Source organism: Chrysochloris asiatica, unplaced genomic scaffold (assembly GCF_000296735.1).
Source record: "Chrysochloris asiatica unplaced genomic scaffold, ChrAsi1.0 scaffold00054, whole genome shotgun sequence".
NCBI classification, from domain to species: Eukaryota; Metazoa; Chordata; class Mammalia; order Afrosoricida; family Chrysochloridae; genus Chrysochloris; species Chrysochloris asiatica.
Window position 1 is genome coordinate 2,093,507 of NW_006408572.1, and position 20,526 is coordinate 2,114,032.

The 20,526-nt window shown below is 49.5% G+C and overlaps 1 protein-coding gene across 1 annotated transcript; it reads right to left on the reverse strand.

Annotated features, from left to right (window-relative positions):
- Positions 1-2,883: 2,883 nt before the first annotated feature.
- INPP5K (inositol polyphosphate-5-phosphatase K) lies at positions 2,884-19,359 on the reverse strand. Its single transcript, XM_006863451.1, has 12 exons — positions 19,349-19,359; positions 17,442-17,549; positions 17,024-17,132; positions 13,860-13,976; positions 13,315-13,490; positions 12,661-12,772; positions 11,833-11,942; positions 4,589-4,775; positions 3,704-3,841; positions 3,352-3,435; positions 3,118-3,222; positions 2,884-2,943 (listed from the first exon to the last, which is right to left on the reverse strand). The coding sequence occupies exons 3-12, from the start codon at positions 17,120-17,122 to the stop codon at positions 2,884-2,886; spliced, it is 1,188 nt and encodes a 395-aa protein (XP_006863513.1). The 5' UTR covers positions 17,123-17,132; positions 17,442-17,549; positions 19,349-19,359.
- Positions 19,360-20,526: the final 1,167 nt, after the last annotated feature.

The following is a 20,526-nucleotide window of genomic DNA, read 5'->3' on the forward strand; positions in this document are numbered from 1 at the left end:
GTCTCTCTTTATATCTCCCCAACTTGCCTGCCTCTCATAGCAGCAGGTGGGCCCCAGGAGCATGAGGGGCCAGGGCTGGCGAGGGCTGATCATACTGGGCGGAGGCGTGCTATGAGGCCTCTGTACTGTCCCCTCTCCAACTTCCTCTGAGCTACCAATGCTTGGGAGGTTAATTCCTGGGTTCCCTGGGTGTGGGCCACGTCAAGCCCTGTTTGCTCCTTACTTTTCAGTAGCACCCCAGCTGTCCCCCCACCGCTCATGTTCCTGTTTTTCTATCTTTATTGTTGCTAAATCACAGCTGACACTTTCCTGGCCTGCGACTGAGCCCTCCAGTCTCCAGCCATTCCTTATAGGAAGTGAGAAGGAGGAAGCGGATGGGGGAAACGGACTTTTCCAGAGACAGAGGCTGGTATGGGAGGGGACAGAGTCCAGTGGACCTGTGCTGGCCAGGCATTTTCCCCCTGTACTCTTCCCTCCTCTCTCCTCCCCACAGCATCCCCCGCCCAGGAAAGGCCAGTAAAGCTTCCTTCCTTCCTCCGGGAAGCACATCTATCCAGGGCAGTCTCATCCCCGGCGGCCACACAATGGCCCTTATCAGCCATGGAGCCAAGCACAGAGACCCAGTGCACACCAAGTCTCACTTATTTCCTGTTTCCACCCAGAGGTCAGGGCTGGGCCCAGAGCCGCCATATCCTGACTGGGGCCAAAAGGAGGGAAAGCGCTCCCCCTTCCCTTCCCCTCAATCACTGCTGGACTCACCCTTCCCAGGACAAGGCGGGTGCCTGGGCCCCTGTGAAGGAGGCAGAGTTAGGGGTATGTGAACATTTACCAACTACAAGCAGGAAGGGCTCCCTGGCATCAGGAGACCCAGCCCCAGGGCTACATTCATCAGAACAGAATCCTTTCAGACTTACAAAAGGGTAGCTAAGTATATAGGCTCACTGTGGGTGTTTTATTCTTAAAAATCATTTGATCACAATCATCTTATGAGTAGGTACATTATTTGTATTTTACAGACAACTAAGAATCCCAAGTAGGTAGGTAGCAATGAAACACTGATTCAAGCCCCAGTGTCCAAGTAGTTCATTTGTTTCTGCTCCAGCTATGGCAACCACAGCTGACTGTCACTTTGGAGGTACACACTTCTCTGACCCTTTGGTCCCCATTTGCCCATTGAAGGGTGCATTGTGGCAGTGCTTGTGTGAAGGGACAAGGTGGACAGTGGGGACACTTGAGGCTCAGGAATTCCTGAGGAGTGTGTATGTTGGGGGCAGGGATGCAGGTTACTGTGGGGGAGAACTCAGCAGGGAAGACGCTGGGAATGGGGGAAATGGGGCAGAGAGAAAAAAATGGTGACTTTTGGGTAACTCTTGAGTGAAGGGTGGAGGGTGAGGGGTGAGCCAGTGAGTACAGTAGGCACCTGCTCCCTGAGCCTGCTCAGTTCTAAGAAACCAAATTTACTTAGCAGCACAGAAAACTACACATAAGTGGTGTGTCCCAATTGGCCTGGGACCCAAAAGGCCCCCAGCTAGAGCCTCATCCCATTCCCATCTGGGCCACATGTGCTAACCTCAGACACAATCTACTTTGGATCTGTGTGGCTCTTGTCTCTGGAGTCTAGTGAAGAATCCCGGCTCACATCCAAGTACAATCCTACCACCACCATCAAGGAGTCATACTCGAGTTCAAAGCCGTGTTTCTCTTATTCCCAATGCAACAGACAGCCTGAGAGCAGCCAGGGGGACAGTTGTTAATACCCATGGCTCCCACTGATGGGTATAGAGCAGAGCAGCTAGGGGCCTCAGTCTCTGGTTGCAGGATGGGTATAACAGTCACAGAGAAGGCTCCCTGAGTTGTCTTCTCCTGGAAGAAGGGCCACTGAGCAATTAGTGGGAGTGTGGACAGGCTATAGCCATGCAGAACCTGGAGAATGCTCTCTGAACACTCCTAGAGTCAGACCCTTCAAATGTCCTGATCCTTGTTCCCTCCTGAGTATCTGCTTGTCTAGATCCAAAGACAGATTGGTTTTTGCCCACTGACTTCTGGCAAGGGTGGGGCAGATGAACACAAACTGTCAAAGATCACCCTGAACAAGCCTGTGGCCACATTTCCTCCACTACCTGCCCACCGTCACAAGAGGCCAGGTTGGTGGCTGGGGCCTGCCCCACCAGCAGAAGCTAACCAGGTCCTTTCCAATTCTCTCTGCTGAGGCCCTAGAACTTAGGACCTGAGTCAGGGGGGTGAGGGGGAAGGTTGTGGTGGCATAAAGAGCCACATCAACCTTCCTACAACCCCTCCGCAGGGGAGGGGCCTGGGGTCCCTCCATCCTGTCAACTTAGCCATATTATTCCTGCTGAAAGCAGGGAGTCCAGACCCTCTGCCCTTCCCTCAAGGAGGGCAAGCTCCTGATGCTTCTGGTGCCAAGTAGTCTATGCAGCCTGTACAAATGTGAGCATCTCCCCTCCCAGGCAGCCAAGGCCCCGGGTGGCGTGACAAGAATGCAGGATCATGCCAGATGGGGCATGTGCCTGGCAGGCGTGCTTGGGCGGGACTGGAAGTGGGGGTGGGGCGGGTCAAGAAATGAGATGCAAGCTGGAAGGTCCTTCCCAAGTCCTATGGACTGTCCCCAAGTCTTCCATCATTGACAAACTAGCTGGTTTCACTCACATCTCAGCAATAATAGCCTGTATTTAAGTGGCCAAATCCAGAATTCTGTACTGGAGAGAGCAAAGCCGTCAGGGTAGCTCTCACCCTGGGAGGTGGCTATGTGGAAGGTGCCTGATTGCCTCCTCATAGTGGCTGGGCCCCCAGTGTTCCTGGCAGTGATAAGGCAGAGCTGGCTACCAGCCCTGGCCTCTGCCCTAGATTCACTCCTATCCGAGCTCAGATCTGTAGATGGGCTTCATCCAGTGTGTTCTCCCCAAAACAAGAGCGGGGATAAATCTGCAGAGAAAGAAGAGGTGATGAGCAGAAGGGAAGAGCAGGCTCACTTCATGTCTTTTCATGAAGTCCATCCCACAACCCATATAGCTCAATGGGTACCAGTTGGATCCAAAATCATGATGGGCTCAAGTTCTCTGTGATACCCCTACCCTTACACCCGCCAGCCTCCCTTACCTGGAAGGGTTTGCTTATCCCCACCACAGAATGTAGATGGTTGCTGTAGTAACAGAGGAGAAACTCATCCTCAGTCTCAGGAATGTCAGTGGTGTTGACATACACCTAGGAATGGGGTGGAGAATGGAAAGGAATGGGGTCAGTTTCACGATCCTGGGCCCCAACCAGCCCCCTGTTCTAGAAGACAGAAACGTCCTGAGACATGGAACACCTGTCTCAGGAGGGGGTAGGTACCTGATTCAGCCCATCATTGATGGAGATCTGGTTGTCCCCAACCCAGACATAGGTAACGTAGTCATTTATGTGGCGCAGCCCCACCTGTAGGGGGAAGGGGGACCAAAATGGTTAATGATCTGGAAGAATAAGGGACCTACAGCAAGTCCTAAGGAGAAGACAGTGTCATTTCTGGTACTAGCCACAGTAGGGTACGCCACCTCCTCTCCCTCAGCCCCTGAATGTGGTTAAGCCACTGGAGTGGGTAAAGGTGAGCTCTTCAGTCTCCCTGCCCTGGTCCCATTAGCTTCCAGGAAAGACACACTAGGGTGCATGTAGCTGAGAGACACCTTGCATCCCTGAGCCCCATCACCTTGTACAGTCCAATCCAGTCCCAGGGGCTGCTGAGGAAGTCTGGGGCCAAGGAATAGCTGATCACCATGTCTTTCTCCATAGTCCACAGGCCCTCGGGGATCAGGGTGATCAGCGGGACAGATACCAACGGCTTCATCTACACAGAGGGGTGAGAAGGGGTTGAAATCCTTTAACATCATTCCTTGTGACCCACTAATGTGTCAGGGGCAGTCCAAGGAGGGGACAAAGAACTCCACTAGGCTGTCCTAAACTGTATCAGCCCTTGGCTGGCCAAGGCTTATTGGGGTACCCAGCCCAGCCTGGGAGGATGGGGACTAAGTATTTAGAGGTGAGGTGGGAGTGGCTGAAAGGTTTCAGAAAGAGGCTGCTCTTGTGTCTCTAGGGCTTCTGATCGAAAGGCCCAAATGCAAGTTTGTGAGCATACGGAAACTCTAGAAATCTGGCATAAGGACCAACCAGTAGGAAAAGGTGAAGGCTCATGGACAGCCAGCAGCAGGAAGGTGACCACTGCCTTGGACATTAGGATGGCAATATACAAGGATGGAAGAGCGCCCTTTGAAACTCAATCCAGGTGAATTTTGAACAAAGAAAAAAAAGTCGTGCTTCACACAGTAGGTAATACACATAATGGAACTCATTAGCCCCTGGGAAGTATGGAGAGATAAAGGAAACCTACTCATGAAGAGTATGAACACGGTTCTGACAGAGCCATCAACGGCTCCTAACAAGAGCTGGGATATCTGACCTGGGGGAAAGGCTAGCATGGCCCCCTACAGGTTTTCTGGGGGATGAGCTGACATCAGAGTACAGGGCTGATGGGGTTTGGGGAGATGGCCCAGCATGGCTATTCCTGTGCCAAGTGCCAGGCAGCTTAGAAGTTTACCTCCAAGTCAAAGGTGCTGGTGACAGGCTTATGGTCACTGATGCAGTACATCATGTGGCTGACGTAACTCCTCAGACACAGGGAGAAGTGGGGGGCCAGAGGGCTAAGGGTGTGGAGGCTGGTCTGGGGCTGCCGCTTCAACCTCCATAGGATGCGGTCGGTCCATGCAGGCTTGCGTTTTTTCTCACTAGGAGCGGAGAAGAGAATAGGGAAGAAGACAGGATGGGAATTAAGAGCAGGAAGGTGCCTCATGAGCTTGTGGGACACCTTAACACCAGTCTTCCTGCTGATTACATGGTGACTCGGAAACATTCCATTACAAAGCTTTGCTCTTTCTTGAACTCAACAGCACTAACGCAAAGAAGACTGACTTGAAATTTGCGAATCTATACAAAGATAGAATCTGAATGTGGCTTCCCCATACACACTTGCTTTGGGAAAAAGAAAAGTATTATTATAGCGTGCTTACTATGTACCTAGGAGTCCCGGTGTGGCACTGTAGACTAAGCAGTGGTCGGCAAAAGTCGGCTGTTCAAACTCACCAGTTGTTTCTCGGAAACCCTATACAGGGTCGCTATGAATCGGAACTGACTGGATGGCACTTAACAACACAACTATGCACCTAAAGGGACCCTGGAGGTACAGTGGTAAAGTATTGTACTACTTGAATGGTCAGGAGTTCAAACCCACCATATGGGAGTAAAATGAGACAATCCATAGATTCCATAGCTTTATAGCCACGGAAACCCTACTCGATGCTGTAAGGTCACTATGAGTTGGAATTGACTCGAAGGCAGTGGGTACCTTGTACCTAAGACTGCTTCTGTTATTATTCACTCTTTACCTGTAGAGAAACTGAGGCTTAAAGGGGAAGTAATTTTCCCAAAGTCACACAGCTATTAAGTGAGAGAGCCAGGAGTCAAGGCCAGGCAGTATGACCCCAGAGCATATGCTCTTTATCACCATGCCAACCCTTTTTAGAACTGTTTCCTCATCTGTGAAATGGAGATAATGATAGTAGTTATCTCTTAGGGTTGCTGAGATGATTAAATGAGATAAGGCACATCAAATGCTCAGTATAGTACCTGGTACAAAACAAAAACACTGGCAACTATGATTCTTTGTTCTCAAGAGTCAGCTGGAACCTATTTGTTGTTCAGTTAGCAGCTTCCCTGAGGAGCAGGAGCGGGCCCATGGAGACAGGAGTGCCTTCCTCCTCTAGGTAACTAAGTTGCTCAAAGATAGACAAGTCTCTGACCCCTGACCCAGCCCTGCCTGAGCAGCTACAGGGATTTTCTCTAAGTCTGTCCACCTTTCAAGTGAATACCATCAGTCCTGAGTCCTGGAAGTGATGACAGGGAGGACCAGTAACTGTTTCTGGGGTTTTCCCTCCTCATAGAGACTTCCTTTTCTTGAATGAACCCAAAGAAAAGTAAAGTTTGATCAGGTGACCACTACTTTAACTTTAACCTTTGGGCCTTCACTGCCTCCAGAATTAAGTTCAAATCCCTAGGTCTGGCTTTTGTGGTACCTCCCAACACTTCCCCACACCCACCCCACTTTGGTGACTCTCCCGAGTCTCTGGGCCTTTGCTCTTACGGTTTTTGCATCCTGGAACCCTCTTCTTTTTCTGACAGTGGTCCAATTCCAACCTCACCTTTGTCATAAAGCTGCTTCTAACCTCACCTTTCTGTTTCCAAAGCATTTTTTTTTTTTTTAATTCAAGGTTTTTATTGTGAATTGAGTGAAAGTTTACAGGGCACATCATCAGTTTCACATTCAACAATTCATATAACTTTTTCATTACATTGAATATAAACCCCCCCCCCCCCATATACCATCAGTTAACAGTATTTCTCTCTATCCACTTTAGCTTTTAAAAAACACACAAACAAAAAAACCCACTCAGGCATATATAATAATTTACATCTCCAAAGGACACATTCTGCAAGTCTGCTCCTGGCCACCAGTTCTTAGTCCTTCTCTTCTTAGTTGATGAATCTAGAGTCCTCAGCCGCTCCCCCTCTCCATGCCCCCATCTCTGCCTCCATCTCTGGCACTGCTGCTTCTTTGGATAAGGTCCCGCACCTATTTGTGCATTCCTCTCTTGATGGTCCTAGGGTCCTCCGTTTCTGCTTCCAAAGCATTTTATACTAGTACTTGCACAATGACCTTCTATTGTAATTTTCTGTTTCCTAGTATCAGTTAGAGTGTGAACTCTGGAGGCAAGCACTGCACTCTCCTTGCATCCTCAGCTGTCTGTCGAGTCGGTTCCGACTCATAGCAGTGCCATATAGGGCTTCCAAAGCTGTACATCTCTACGGGTACAGACAGCCGCATCTTTTCTACTGCCTGGCACATAGTAGGTACCCAATAAATGGCCTGGAAAACCCAAGCAAGTGAAAAAACCCCAAGCTCAATCTATCGACTCAAAAGGGCCCACCTGGTCTTAATGTGTACAGATTCCTAAACTTGTAATCAGTTTGAAATATTACTTTCATCTTCTATTTCATTAAATTCCTACTTTAACTCCTTCTGACACAGAAAAATGTGACCTGGCCTGCAGGACTAGCGTAGTCTGAGAGGCACCTCTCATCCTGCCTGGCACATAGGACCTGGTTTTCAGCAATTAGAAATGGAGACCTAGGAGAATATATTGTCACTTCAGCAACAGCAACGTAGTATCTCAGTGATGGAGGCAGCATGACATCAAGGTGGTGAACTCTGCCACAAGGGGGAAGGTCCTGCCTATTAATTAGGAGCTAAGTGCCATCAGGCAAGTGACCTCAGCTCTCTAAACCACACTTTCTTTAACTGTAAGATGGAGTGATATCAGTACTTACTTCAAAGAGCAATTAAGGTGCGTCAAGGGTGTGGTCAAGAAATGGTAACTCTGGCTAAACCACTCCCTGTGTGTGGGCTACTGGGGTAGTTTCCAAACTTTCACTCATCTGAGAGCATCTGAATATGGTATTTCCACCCCACATGGTGACAGATACTGGATTCCTTGAACTCACACTGGACTTCAGGGACTAGCAATGTTTGAAGCAGAGGTCACATAAGGAATGCACCATTCTCTTTCAAAGCATTCTCCTCACCAACTTCCCTACTATGGTTAAGAGCCCACAGCTGCTGTCTCCTTAGGGTCCTTCCCAATTTCCTGACCTGTCCTCCTCCTTCCTTCCAGCATACATCTCAGACTGTCCACTTTCTTTCTTTTTCACTCCCTAGTCTAGACTCATCATTGGGCATCTGTACTGTGATTTACTGAGCCCTTATTATGTACAAGGGGCCCTTGTGGTGCTGGGGTTAAGCACTGAACTGCTAACCACAAGACCAAGGAGTTCGAATCAAGCAGCTGCTCTACGAAGCAGTTGTACTCTGCTCAAACGGGTGGTGAGGAGTTGCAAAGGCCCCCACAGCAGTGGTTTGTATTATGACAGGACAACTGAGGATAAGATGAACAGGATTCATAAGACACATCTGATACACAAAAGACAAGAAACAAACAAGCAAAATAAATATGTACAAATTAAAAGATTTTCTCCTGTATTCCCATTTTTAATGGCTGGAACCCAGGTTCCGTGGGCCAGGCAAGATGAGCGGCGCTGTACAGACTATGCTAACTCTGCAGGCCAGGTCACATTTTCTGCCACAGGCGGACACTGAGACTCTGAGTGGTGCCCTGTCAGGTGGGAGCCAGGCGGCTGACTATGAAGTCCTTGTTGCTCCCACTGTCCCCTCCAACTTGTCCCATCGATAATTCATCATGGCAGCAAGAACTGCCTTATATCTTTCACATTTTTAAACATAAGCATTTACATTATAACTTGAGAGAGAATCCAGCAGTATGGCCCAAATGTGTCATAAACCAGCCCCACAAGAAAGAAGAATTCTGCTTCGCTGCATGTCTGGCTGTTTTTTTCCCTCCAGTCAGAAATGACCCTTGCAGTTTGTCAAATGTGTAATCAATCTGTATCTTCTTTAAATAAATTTTTTAAATGTTAAAAAACAGACAAAAAACCCTGCCTTATAGTGTGCAGTGTGCATCATCAATGAGGAGGGCCTTGCTAATGCTTTCTGGCTGGATAGAGAGAATTTAGTGTAAGAGTTGTTGATGAAAATGAATCAGTATGCTTTCTACTTTTAAAAAGATTACAGCCAAGTAGGGTTGCTAGGAGCCGGAATACAAGATTCTAGAACACTGAGTGAATTTGCTGACCTCAAAGTAGTGACACATTTAATTTCTGGGTCTGAAGGTATTTTTCCCTTCGGCTCCTCATAGATGAGAACTGGTCTTATGTCTCAGTGAACTCTAAACCGTGGTGAACCTGTCAGATTGATCATAATACCTCCTTCTCTGCTCACTCACTGCTGGACAGAGAGATTAACTGGGCTCACTAACTTCAACTGTAATAAAACCCTCCTGACTTTAACAGGGTTTCCCACCCTCAGCCCTTTCACCTGCCCTTGTCATGGAGCTGATCCCGTTTCTCATTACATCTTGGCTTGGGGACACGCTGGTGGCTGAACAAAGCGTGCACTGTGCCCTGTACACACGTTGCCTCACTGTGCAACAGGGACAGCCAGGTGCCTGGCGGGGTTATGCTACACACTCAAGGTACCTCCCCTCTCAATGCTGCTGACTGATTGGAATAGCTGCCTGGCTCCTTTCTGAAAAACTGTTGCCTCCTTCAAGATACTCCTCATGATGGCAGCTCTGAGTCCTGCTAGTTCCGGCTGCCCACCTGCTCCAACTTCCTTCCGCATTTCCACACCAAGTTCGAGGAACCTTCTACTGGCCACCTCCTGGGTTGGCGAGTGAGAGTGTTTATTGGGACCACTTGCCATGAGTGGGTCCATCTACTAGCCTGGCTGGCTGTTCTAAAACAAGTGTCTTCTCCTTTTGTCCTCTTAGGTTCCCCTTTCAATCAAACACGTATCAGACGCTGTGCTACAATACCGCCGTGGTCATAAACCAGACCACTTCTGCTCTGCAGGCGTTCAGAGTGCAGCGAGAACAGCGTACTGAGTCTTCAAGGAAGTGCTGGGCTCACAGGGGTGTGAGGTGTGGAGGCTGTGGAAAGGGCAGGAGAGGGGCTCATTGTCAGTGACATTAGGGGAGGCTGGCTTCCCAGCAGAGAGGCCACCTGAACTGGGTTTTTAAGGATGAATACCAACTTGATTAGACAGGAATGTCTCTGTTCCATTTGTAGGGCTCAGGCCCTACTGGCTGCAGGAACGCCCAGCTGCCTCAAGGTCCCTGGCTCCAGCCCAGAGTATTTTAGTTTTGATGTTTTCCCCACCCCCACGCCATATAGTGTCCCCTTCTGTCCAGACATGTCTTTTATTTCCTGGGCTCTGGGCAAAGGGAAGTGGTACTGAAAGCTCAGGAGACTGGAGCCGTACAGACTGAGTTCAAATTCTTGCTGGATCAGTTAGTTACTGTTCCTATTTGTTTGCCTACATTCTCTGATAATTCAGTCTCTTTGTTTCTAGGAAGTCAAATAGTAACAGTGTTTACTGAATGGGGATGTGGTTAAGTGTGGTAAGAATTAAGTAAAAGATGCACGGAAAGCCCTTTGCACGATGCGTGGCACACGGTAAGTCTCAATAACGGCAGTCACAATGAGCAGTCACAATGAGCGACTGTGCAGAAACTGGCATCTGTCTCCTCCTTGGGGAGTGCTTGCTGTCTCGGTCTTGCCCTCCTCTTTGCTGCAGCTGGCAGACTGGCTGTGAGTTCCAAGGGCCTGTTGGCCACTGAGTCCAGAGACTCAAGTGTCAGCCTCAGCTCTACCACTCCCTAGCTGAGCTACCTGGGGAAGCCCCTTCACCTCTCAGCTTCTCTACCAACTCCAGTCCAGACCCAGCTGTTTATATCAGCTGTCCAGTCTTCATGATTTCCCTATCACATTCCATGGAAAAGGGACAGCTGTCCCTATGGCTCGTCATCAGCTTTCTTCCTGCTGCAAATGAGTTTTAGAAGTCAGTTGGTCAAGAGTACCAGATCCAAGGCTCTAGTCTGTCCCCTGGAGGCTCTTATTTCGGATGGCTGGTTGTGGACCTGGGCCAGTCACAGCCTGCCCTCTCACCTCCTTTCTGCCTGCTCTCGGGCTCAGGCTGGGTCCTGTCTCCAGTGCTTACTGTCGCCTGTGTGGACAGCCCTGGCCATGATCCCACCTATCATGTTCCACACTCTGGAAATGACTCACCCTCTTCCCCTTGGTTGGTGGGGACCTTTTGGCTCTGTCATACCACTTCTACCACCAGTTCTGTAGTTCCAGCTCTCATTCTGACCTGGTTGTGGGGGTACCTACTCTTCTCTAAACGCTCAGAGGCCTGGGCAGCCGTATAAGCACCACCTTCCTAAGACAGTCCTGCTGAGAAGAAGCAGGGATTCTTCTTTGGCTTCACAGAGATTATGGTCCTTGCCCTAAACTGAGTCACGGACCTGTTGCTTTTGTCCTCTTGCCTAAAGTGCAGTGTTAGTGGTTACCCCGTTCCTTCTCAGCTTCTTAGACAGGTGTTCAGTGAAACTACTATCTGAAGACATGAATTTAAAAGTAATAACAACAGTTACCAGGAGTATTTAATGGTGCCAGGCACTGGGCTAAGCACACGCAAGTCTCATTCAACTGTCAGCCCCATGAGGTGGGTATTGGTTATCATCCCCATTTTACAGATGACAAAACTGAGGCTTAAATACCTTGCCCAAAGTCATACTAATGAGGCACAGAGTTGTGCTAACTACCAGATGCACTATCTCTGTGTTGTCCCAACCAAGGTTTTCATTGACCAGTACTCATCCTTCCACTGACAGGTCAGGGCAGGGAAATGTAATAATCTCTATCTGGCTGAGATGAGCTTTTTGCCTCTGTCTGGGTGCCAAACAGCCCTATGAAGTGGAGACAGGAGTTCCCAGGATGCTCAAGTGCAGCACCTCCAAAGACAAGAGTCAGCTGATTCCACCTGCCCTTGCCAATAGCAGCTTCCTGTCCTGAAACAGCTCCCACAGGCAGCATCTCATGGGGAACAGGAGGCACCATTCCAGAAAGGTGATTGATGGCTATTATCTATTCTTGCTTCCCTAACACTTTGCTTCTGAGGTACTGAGGTACCTCCCAATGCCCCAAGGGCTGATACAACCTGATTTCCTGGGCCTCCTTGCCCTTATCATTAACAGGCCCAGTCCCTCCTCCAGATCACGGCAGGCTGAGCATTTCCTGGCAGGGCCTCCTCACCTGGTGTCATAGTTGTTAGAGTTCCTATCAAATTTGTAGGTTGGTGGGAAGAGCAGGGCGCCCTCCTGGAACTCCCGGAGCAGTGGGTCATGTTTCTTGGCAATGCTGAGCTGTAGAAAAAAGCACAGTTGCCATCTCCCAATAGTCCTGCCTGACCCCATGGCAAAGCGCCATACTCCAGTCAAGGGGTCACACATGCCATCACGAATGAGGCAAGAGTCAAGCAATGTCACTCCCCCAGTGGCAGCCTCAGCCCCTCTTCCTCACCTCCAGTCAACAGCTGGATCCTTTTGGAAACATTACCCCATAGTCCCAGGGGAGGCAGCTGCCTACCATTTCCCAGTCCTGAATACTAGGGATCAGGCTTTGATTGTCATCTTTCTAGGAGCCACTAGCAGACAAGTGTCAGAGGGAAGAAAGCTGGGGCAACCAAAGCCCCTCTGCAAAGGGGTGTTATCTTGTCCTCCAGGAGGCAAGCATGGGGATGGGAAAGACGACATGACCAGGTGGCCATTTAACAGCTCAAGAACCAGGCAATTGGCTGCTTGAAGGCAGAGAGACAGAGGAGGAGGATGCTGGCCTGTGTGGTGGACCAAAGGCCTTCTCACTCTCCATTTGAAACACATGTAGCAGCTGCACCCCAGCTCCTCCAGGTGAAGACCAGGCCCTGGTAGGACTGGCTGTCCCACCTTCCAGTATGAAGCCATGTCAGACTCTTCCTTGCCTGGAATAGGGACTTCTGAGGCTCAGAAAGAACCACCACCAAGGAATTTAAACCATTCTCCCCACCCATCCTGTCAGAAGACCACGGCTCCCGTCAATCCATACCTGATCCTTCTCCCACAGCTCCCTGTAGTACTGGTGTTTTATGGATTCCCGAACAAAGTGCAACCCAAAGTCTTCAATTCGAAAGTTCATGTCTCCAAACCAGAGAATGAGGCTTCAGAAAGAAAAGAGGGCAGCCTGATGGTTGATGATGAAGTCAGAGAAGGGAGGAGCAACAGGTAGCTCCAACCTGCTCATCCCAGGGGCTGTTAGAGATGGGAAAGCTCCAGGGGGGCAGGTGAGAAGCCAGAGCGAGGAGGAGAACTCGATGGGACTGTCGTCATAGCTCTTACACCACTATTCAAAAGTCAAAGAGCCCAGCCCAGGGAGCAAGGTGTAGCTTTTCCTCCCTCTCCCTCAACTGGCCACCAGGGAGGTGACCTCAGAAACCACAAGGATCCTGACCTGGGAGGTTCAGGTTTGAATCCACGATGGTGTCTAGCCAGTAGAGAAAGGTTAGAGTAAGGTAAGGGGGTCCCAGAGCCCAGGCAGACAAGGCTGAGTAGGAAGGCTGACTGGGCATCAGGAAGGGGCTGGGAGAGGGTGGGCATAGAGCACAAGCTGAAATCTGGCTGGGACTGTGAGTGGGGAGAGGGTACCAGCCCAGGTTGGTGTAGAGGAGAGGGCAGAGGTGGCAGTTTGTAGCTCCATGCTCACTCATGGTCCAGAATGTTGGGGATATCACGTCCCTCAAAGTTTTGCATCTCCAGGATCCGGTCAAAGTGCTCCAGCCGCTGGTCATTGTTGGCCAGGTGAGGGGGCAGGTGGCAGTTGATGATGCTGATATAATAGCCATAGAGCTTCAGGCAGATGGTGACTCCCCCTTTGTTCCCCTGGTAGGACAGGTGGGCAGAAGGGCTGGAAGCTGTGCTGGGTTGGACACACCCCCCTTATCCCATCCTAGGCCTGAGGAGAGATGATCTCACCCCACCCCCACCCTCAAGGTCCCTGCCAGGAGAGACAGTGTCTCTCAGGGTAATCGCTCCCTCCACCCAGAACCCAGATTGCCCAGTGAAGATCTCAGGGCTACTAAGCTCCCTCTGAGGTGGGAGGCTGAGTTTGTGGGACTCTAGCCTAGACAGAGGACTAAGGTTCATTTCACTCATATGCTCATTTGCCTAGCCCCAAAGCATCCAGTCCTCCCCAGCTCAGGGACAGGAGGTCTTCCCAGCGCATGACTCAGACCACAGCTCAGTCCTTACCCAGTACCCATAGAAGCCAGTGGGGGTAGATCTGGTAGAGAGGATCTGGATAAAGGGCAAATGCTGACGCTTGGCAAAGACCAGTAGGAGGAGCCCCTGCATACGGACACAGGAGATCTGCAGGAGAATGGGGGGCAATGGTCAATCAGTGAACTTCACGGGCTGAGTGTGTCTCTGCCAGGCCCAATGTTGGGGGTATTAGAGAGCCCTGAGACACACAGCACCCTGTTCCAGGATCCTGCCCCAGGGTCTATACTATCCTGGTTAGGCCTCCCCATTTCATTCCTTTCATTTCCTTAGCTGCCAAATCCTGCATTCTGGGCACTGGACTGGGAAGGAGGGGAGAGAGGAACAGGCTGCCAGGACACCATGCCCTAGGAATGCCTTACTGAGATCCTCTTGAGCTGCTACCACGCTGGCAGGGCCTCAAGGAGAAATGTGGCTACTCAGAAGTGTTAAGGAGCCTTTGAAGTTAGCCAGGGCTGGGTTCAAATCCTGGCTGTGACTCAGTCTTTGATATTGAGCACGTTTCTCATTCTATCTTCTCTTTGTAAAGAGGAATAAAATTGCATAGGCCTTGTGATTAATTGGTAGTCATTTATTTTGTTATTTAGGATTCTTCAAAGTCAATGCAGGGAAAAGATATGAGGAAGCCTTCTAGTTGCTGGAAATGTTCTATGTCTTCATTTGGATGGTGGTAACATGGGCCATGTGCATATGCAAAAATCTATCAAAGTATTTGTACACTTTAAATAAAGCTCCCCCCCCACCTCCAAGAGGAGTGAGCCCTGGTGGTGCTGTGGGTTAAGTACTGAGCTATTAACTGAGAGGTCCAAGTTCCAACCTACCAGTCACCCCATGAGAGAAAGATGAAGCTGTCTACTTTAGATTGAGCTTAGGAAAGTCTCTGGGGCAATTCTACTCTGTCCTCTCTGGTCACTCTAAGGTCCCAGCTGGAACTGACTCAGTGGTGGTGGGCTTTGTTTTGGGTGGGCAGTTGGATGTGTGTGAAGGCAATGCAGAGGGGACAACAGTGAGTAGAGGACACATGTTCGCAAACTGGCACGCTAACTAACACCTACTGAAATGATCTCATTTAATTTCCCAAGCCAACCCAGCAGGAATCACTGTCCCTTTTATAGATGAGGGCGCTGAGGATCAGGGAGGTGAAGGAACTGGTAGGCTAACCTGGAGAGTGGCAGCAGAGGACTGGGATAGCCCACATTCTCACTGTTTGAGGCCATGGGGCATGGGGGGATGGGCTGTGGCCAGTGACCCTCTCTTCTAGGTTCAGACTGTCTACACCCACCACTTGAGCAGCTATTTCCGGAGCATGAGGTGCAGAGGCCAAGGAGGAAATCCCCGGGTGGGGAGAGTGTACCGGGGCCTTCCAGGAATTATGAAACCTGATCCTACAGGCCAGGGAATCCTGGCACAGTAGAGGAGTCAAAGCAGGGGGAACCCCAAACCCAGGACTGAATGAGGGAGGCAGCAGAATCTGGGATTGGGTGAGACTATTAAAAAATGTATCCTCCCCCGCTCCTGTTTTCTTTTCCTCCCATTCACAGTCTCATATGACAAAGGAAGTGGAAGAAGAGGTGGGACATGAGGTAGGGAACTAGTCAGGACTCTACACAAGTGTGTAGAGTTTCACACTTGCTCCTTATCCCATAGAGCAGGTTTGGGATACCAAACTCTTCCATAAAGGCACTAGTCTGTTCTGTGAAGGAGCAGGGGCAGAGGATGGAGGATGGGGCTGGGATCAGGGCAAGACCAGATTGGGAGAAAACAGTAGGGCCTTGAGGAAGGCAGGCTATTTCTAGGGGACATTCCAGTAGAAGGAGATGAAGTAGGAGGCGCTAAGGAAGACGGGAGTCTAAGAGCAGGCAAAGAGGTCCGCAGCAAGCTTTTCAACCTATGGCTGGCCAGTCCACACCCAAAGGACAGGCTGCAACAGGTTCTCCTTTCTTGGTCACAGGAAGGAAGCGCATGTGCTATAGGCTCCTGGACCTGAGACTGGCCCTCCAAACTCAGGAGGCCACTGTGTTCCTGCTACAGCTGAGCTAATTTCCTTGGCTCAGTTCCCTTCTACCAATCTGCTGCCAGCCTGCAGCCAAAGCATACGGAGGCCTGCAGCCCTGGGAGGGGAGTAGGCGGTGAGGGAGAAGTGGCTCTGCCCTCCCCAGATGATCTAGCTCCAAGTCCACAGGAAAAGGCGTCAGAGTTTGAATTGGAGGGAGTCAAAGGCTCAGAGATTGGCAGTTTCTCATCTCATCAGCAAGACGAAATCTTGTGTTTCCTCGTCCTAGTTTTGTACTCAAGCAAATAGTGTAATGGGATTTTGAGTGTTCACTTAGGGAAGGGAACAGGGAATTCTGGGTCTCCAAGAAGTACCCTACTAGGAGTACTGAATGGGAATGTGTTTCATCTCTCTAATGTGCAGGGCAGAAACAAAGAGAAGAGCCATCAACCTAGAGCCATCCTGCGGTCTAAAGGCTCCCCGGAGTATACTGGTCCCTCAGCCTGAGAACCCTTTCCTCCAGACCTATCTCCCTTCATCTAACTTTGGGTCCCTGGGAAATTGATACCAGTAAGCTACCAATGGGATACCTGCTGGCCTTAAAGTAGTTATATAGGTTATAAAGTTTGAAAGATCTGGATTAAAATACCAGATAGTGTGTATAACCGTAGGCATGTACTCCCAGAGTCTTGGTTATCTGAAAAATGTCCCTATCTCAAAATAGTTGTTAAGCTTTTAAAATAATGTCTGTATGTAAAGAGCTTGCTTATGGTGGCTATCACAAAGCAAGCATCTGATAAACGGCAGGAATTATTATTTTACTCAGAGATTTCAGACTAGGGGGTAGGGAAGGCACTGTGGTGTTTAACAAGCTTTGCTGAAACTCCCCTAGGAATCCTCCCAACCTGAAAAATATCAGAGTATTAAACTAGCCCCTTGGGTCCTACTCACCTCCAGCTACTTTGAAAAGTCAGAAGGCAGGCAGGAACCATGGGGAGCCAAGTGAAACTGAGATTTAAACCTTTAACTAAATGGGAGCAGCATGAAAGCCCAAGTAGCAATTCAGAGGAGCACATGAGATCAAGTGATTGGGGCGTAGTGACAAGAGATGGGACACATTTCACCGTCGCACGTTGTAAGTTACCTTGATGAAGCTCAGAGGGGAAAGCACATCCATGAAGAAACTGCTCCATGGGTCTTCAAAGGCAGTGTCAGAAAGAAGGCTCATGATCCCACAGTTCATTTCCTGCAAACTGACCACCCCAGATCAGAGGATCGACCCCTGGCTGGGAGGGTACTGCCACTGCCACACTGAGTCCTGCCCTCACCAGACTTTTAAGCCCTGGGTTTTGATGATCATGATTTCTCCCTCCCCTGGCCATTGCTGACCCAGGACAAGAGACACTGAAGCAGGCCCAGTACAGGCTGAACGCTCTGAGCTCTCAGATTCTACAGTGAGTGAGAAAAGGTTACAGTGGTTCCCCAAAGGCACAACATGGGACAGATTGGGCTCACCTGATCTCAGAATTAGGGATGGGAGAAGGGGCCCTGTAGACACCTACCCAATGACATATATGTCCAGATTCAGGTTCTGGTTGTTCAGCTGAAGCAGGTCATTGAGGTCTAGAGGGGGTGCTGCAGAGGCTACATTCCATGTCACAACATGTATGCTGTGAAAGGGATGCAAAGGTAGGTCATGGAAGGAGAATAAGACATTTTCCAAGTAACATGTGTAGGAAGCTGGTCAAGGCCTGCTAAGGGCTGCACCACAATCAAATGTAGTTGTAAAGAGGGATATGAGAGTCTGCATCTGGCAGTGGGAAGAGGGGCAACAGACAGCAAACCCTGACTATGGAGGCTCCTCCATGCGTACCTACAGCTGCTTACACCTCGAAGTCCTGGTATTGCTTACACCAGTAGAGTTGCTAGGGAGCACAAGGTCAGGGTCAGGCATGGGTAGAGATAGGAACTTACTGATTCCATTAGCTCCATCAGCCATTCAAACCCTATTAATTACGGTTTGGACAGGGTAGCAACTCCCCATCTGCACTTTCTCAGCCCAATGGCTCCTGAAATTACCAGGAAGATCTTGGAGGCTCCATTTTCATCTGGTGAGAGGCCTCAGCACTGAATGGATATAAATAACACTACCACAGTCCCTTCCTCACTGCTTCCGAGCAGGTCCTTAGGGCACAAGCAACTCTATGAAGCACTGCAAGAGGGTCTAAAGAGAAACTTCTAATTCATTTCTTAACTGTAACGAGTCTAGCTTCCTTTGGAAAGTCATCATCTGTATAACATTTTACATATCAACTTCCAACAAACCTGAAGAAAGCCACACGCACTGTGTCAACAGCTTTCAGTGGCACTGGATCCCATCAGAGGTTCTGGGAAACCAGAGACTTGGTGATCGATCTCCCTAACTGAACTGCCACAGAAACTCGCCCATGAGGCTGTGTACAGAGCAGGCAGCAGCTGCAAACCTTTAGAACCCACCAAGCCTTGTATGAATTCTAGAATCCACATCAGGAGTAGAACCTGCAGCACCTGTAGACCTAGAAAGGGAAGGAGGGGTACAGGGGGGTGGAGAAGTGGGAGAAAAGGGCAGGATGTCCCCAAACATATCTTTTTAGGTGCCTGTTCTTGGAGGTTTAGTCCTAAAAAGCATGCTTGGAAGAAATCCTTAGAGCTGCTTAAAGCAACTTCCTGCCCCTCCCTATGAACACAAACCACCTTCTCAGGCACTTAGCCTGACATTACTTGTTACATTTGTTTACGATCTCCCCCTGCTGTCCAGCAGAGGATTTAGAAGGGCAACCTTTGAATTTAAAGGCTCCTTGTTTTACTAGTATCTTGTTCTGAGTGGAACAAGAGCAAAGTTTAGGATTTCCTACACCAATTCTCAGGTCCGACAATTAGCAGCAAATCCTTACATTGTGACTTCCACCAAATTAATGATTAGAGTTACTCCTTGGTAAGGAACAGGCATAGGTCTAGGCTATATTACTTCAATAAAGGATCTTAGCAAAATCTGATGACAGATTTCAGATGGTCATAAACAGATTAGGCAGACCTCATGAGGTATGTGTTGATCAAATGTTGGGGCAAAATTTCAACTCTATGGGTGAAGAAAGAATGCCTTGCTGCCTTTAACTTCAAACAGATTAAAGGTCAACTGAGACACTTGCTTGGGGTGCCCCAGTGAGAATGAACTCGGAAGCGTGAGTTTAGAGTGGGCTAGGGGTTCGAGGTCCAATACAGTCCCAACGACAATGGCCTGGAAGAGTTTAGGAGGGAGGCATTTATCAGAGAAGCGGTTGGATGTTAAACTGACCATCTCTAAACCAGAAGCAACCAGTAAGCCCAGCCCCTTCTCTCCCAGTCTGGATCCGCCCCCAGATGTAGCTCCCACAGGGTGAAAGGGCGTGACACCGCCCAAAGCAGGCCTGCCGGCAGTCACCTTCCTCACCTGAGCTTCTGGCCTCTCGACTCGGTCGACTTCCGCAGGTCCACGGCCGCCATCATCCACACGCAGTGGCGCAGCAGGCTCCAAGCTCCCCAACTCTACGCCTTCCAGGCACAATCAGCTTTGCGGGTGTCAGGTCTTGAAGAACTCACTCTAGCCCCGGTGTTTTTCTTCCGGATTCAGAACGTCCGTCTAGGCTTCCGTAAGAGGCGGGCCTTGAGCGCAGGAGGGCTCTGAATGGCGGGGCTGGAGGAAAGAGGTGGGACTCTTTGACGAGCGCGAAACAGTGGTTGACGGGAGAGGGACTATGGGACGTAAGGAGGCGTGTCCTTTGTCATCAGAACACGACACAACAGTGCCCCACCCAGTTTACGGGTGTGGTACACGGCAACGCCCTAACGCATCTTCCTCCGCAATCCACAACTCCCACAACGCCGTGCGCGAGGGTGACTGGGATCGTCTTCCGGCGGAACGGTCGACAAGCCCGCACGATCATCCTTTAGCCGTCCCTGGGCCTCCCATTTCGCTAATGAAGAATCTCAAGTCGCTCCACCTGGGCGCTGCGTTTCCTTTAGTTCCCCAACGCCCAGAGACTCAAATGAAGGTGAGAGGTAGTCTAGCCTCACCAACTAGTTTCCCTGTTTAAAACGCTGATAATCCGGTTCGTCTACTTCGTTTTTCTTCTCTAGTTACACTTTTGAGTGTCTTCAATCTTTATTACACACGGGATATTATCAGATTCGTGGATTCTTGAAAATTAACCACCAATGAATGAAAAACCAGCGCCTTTATTTTACAAGACAGGTGAAATGATTGTTTTGCCAAATATCTATTGATTTCCTTCAAATTAATGGTCCTTACGCATTTTGGAGGGAGGGGGAAGCATGGGATTTCTCAGACTGATGAGACATGACTCTCCCCAGAAAAACGCACACACAATTTTACAAACAAGCCTTAGGAGGCTCACAGATCCCAGAAGCCAGGTTAAGAACTCATGCTTTACTTGGTAGAGAGGGATAGTGATGAGAAGACACAATGTCAAAAAGGAAATACACCAACTAAAGAAAAGTGAAATTATACTCAAATATGTAATGTTTGCATATGTAAATTGACACATTTTCAGACACATCTTGTATTTTTCCCTAATCTTTCCTTGGAAAAATAGGGGTCATTAGCGAGTT

Excerpts from the sequence above, each read along its gene's own strand:
- INPP5K (XM_006863451.1), bottom strand. The coding sequence starts at position 17,122 with ATGAACTGTGGGATCATGAGCCTTCTTTCTGACACTGCCTTTGAAGAC. Across the intron at positions 13,491-13,859 it reads CTGGCTTCTATGGGTACTGG|GGGAACAAAGGGGGAGTCAC; the intron begins GTAAGGACTGAG and ends CTGTCCTACCAG. Across the intron at positions 11,943-12,660 it reads AGCTGTGGGAGAAGGATCAG|CTCAGCATTGCCAAGAAACA; the intron begins GTATGGATTGAC and ends TTTTTTCTACAG.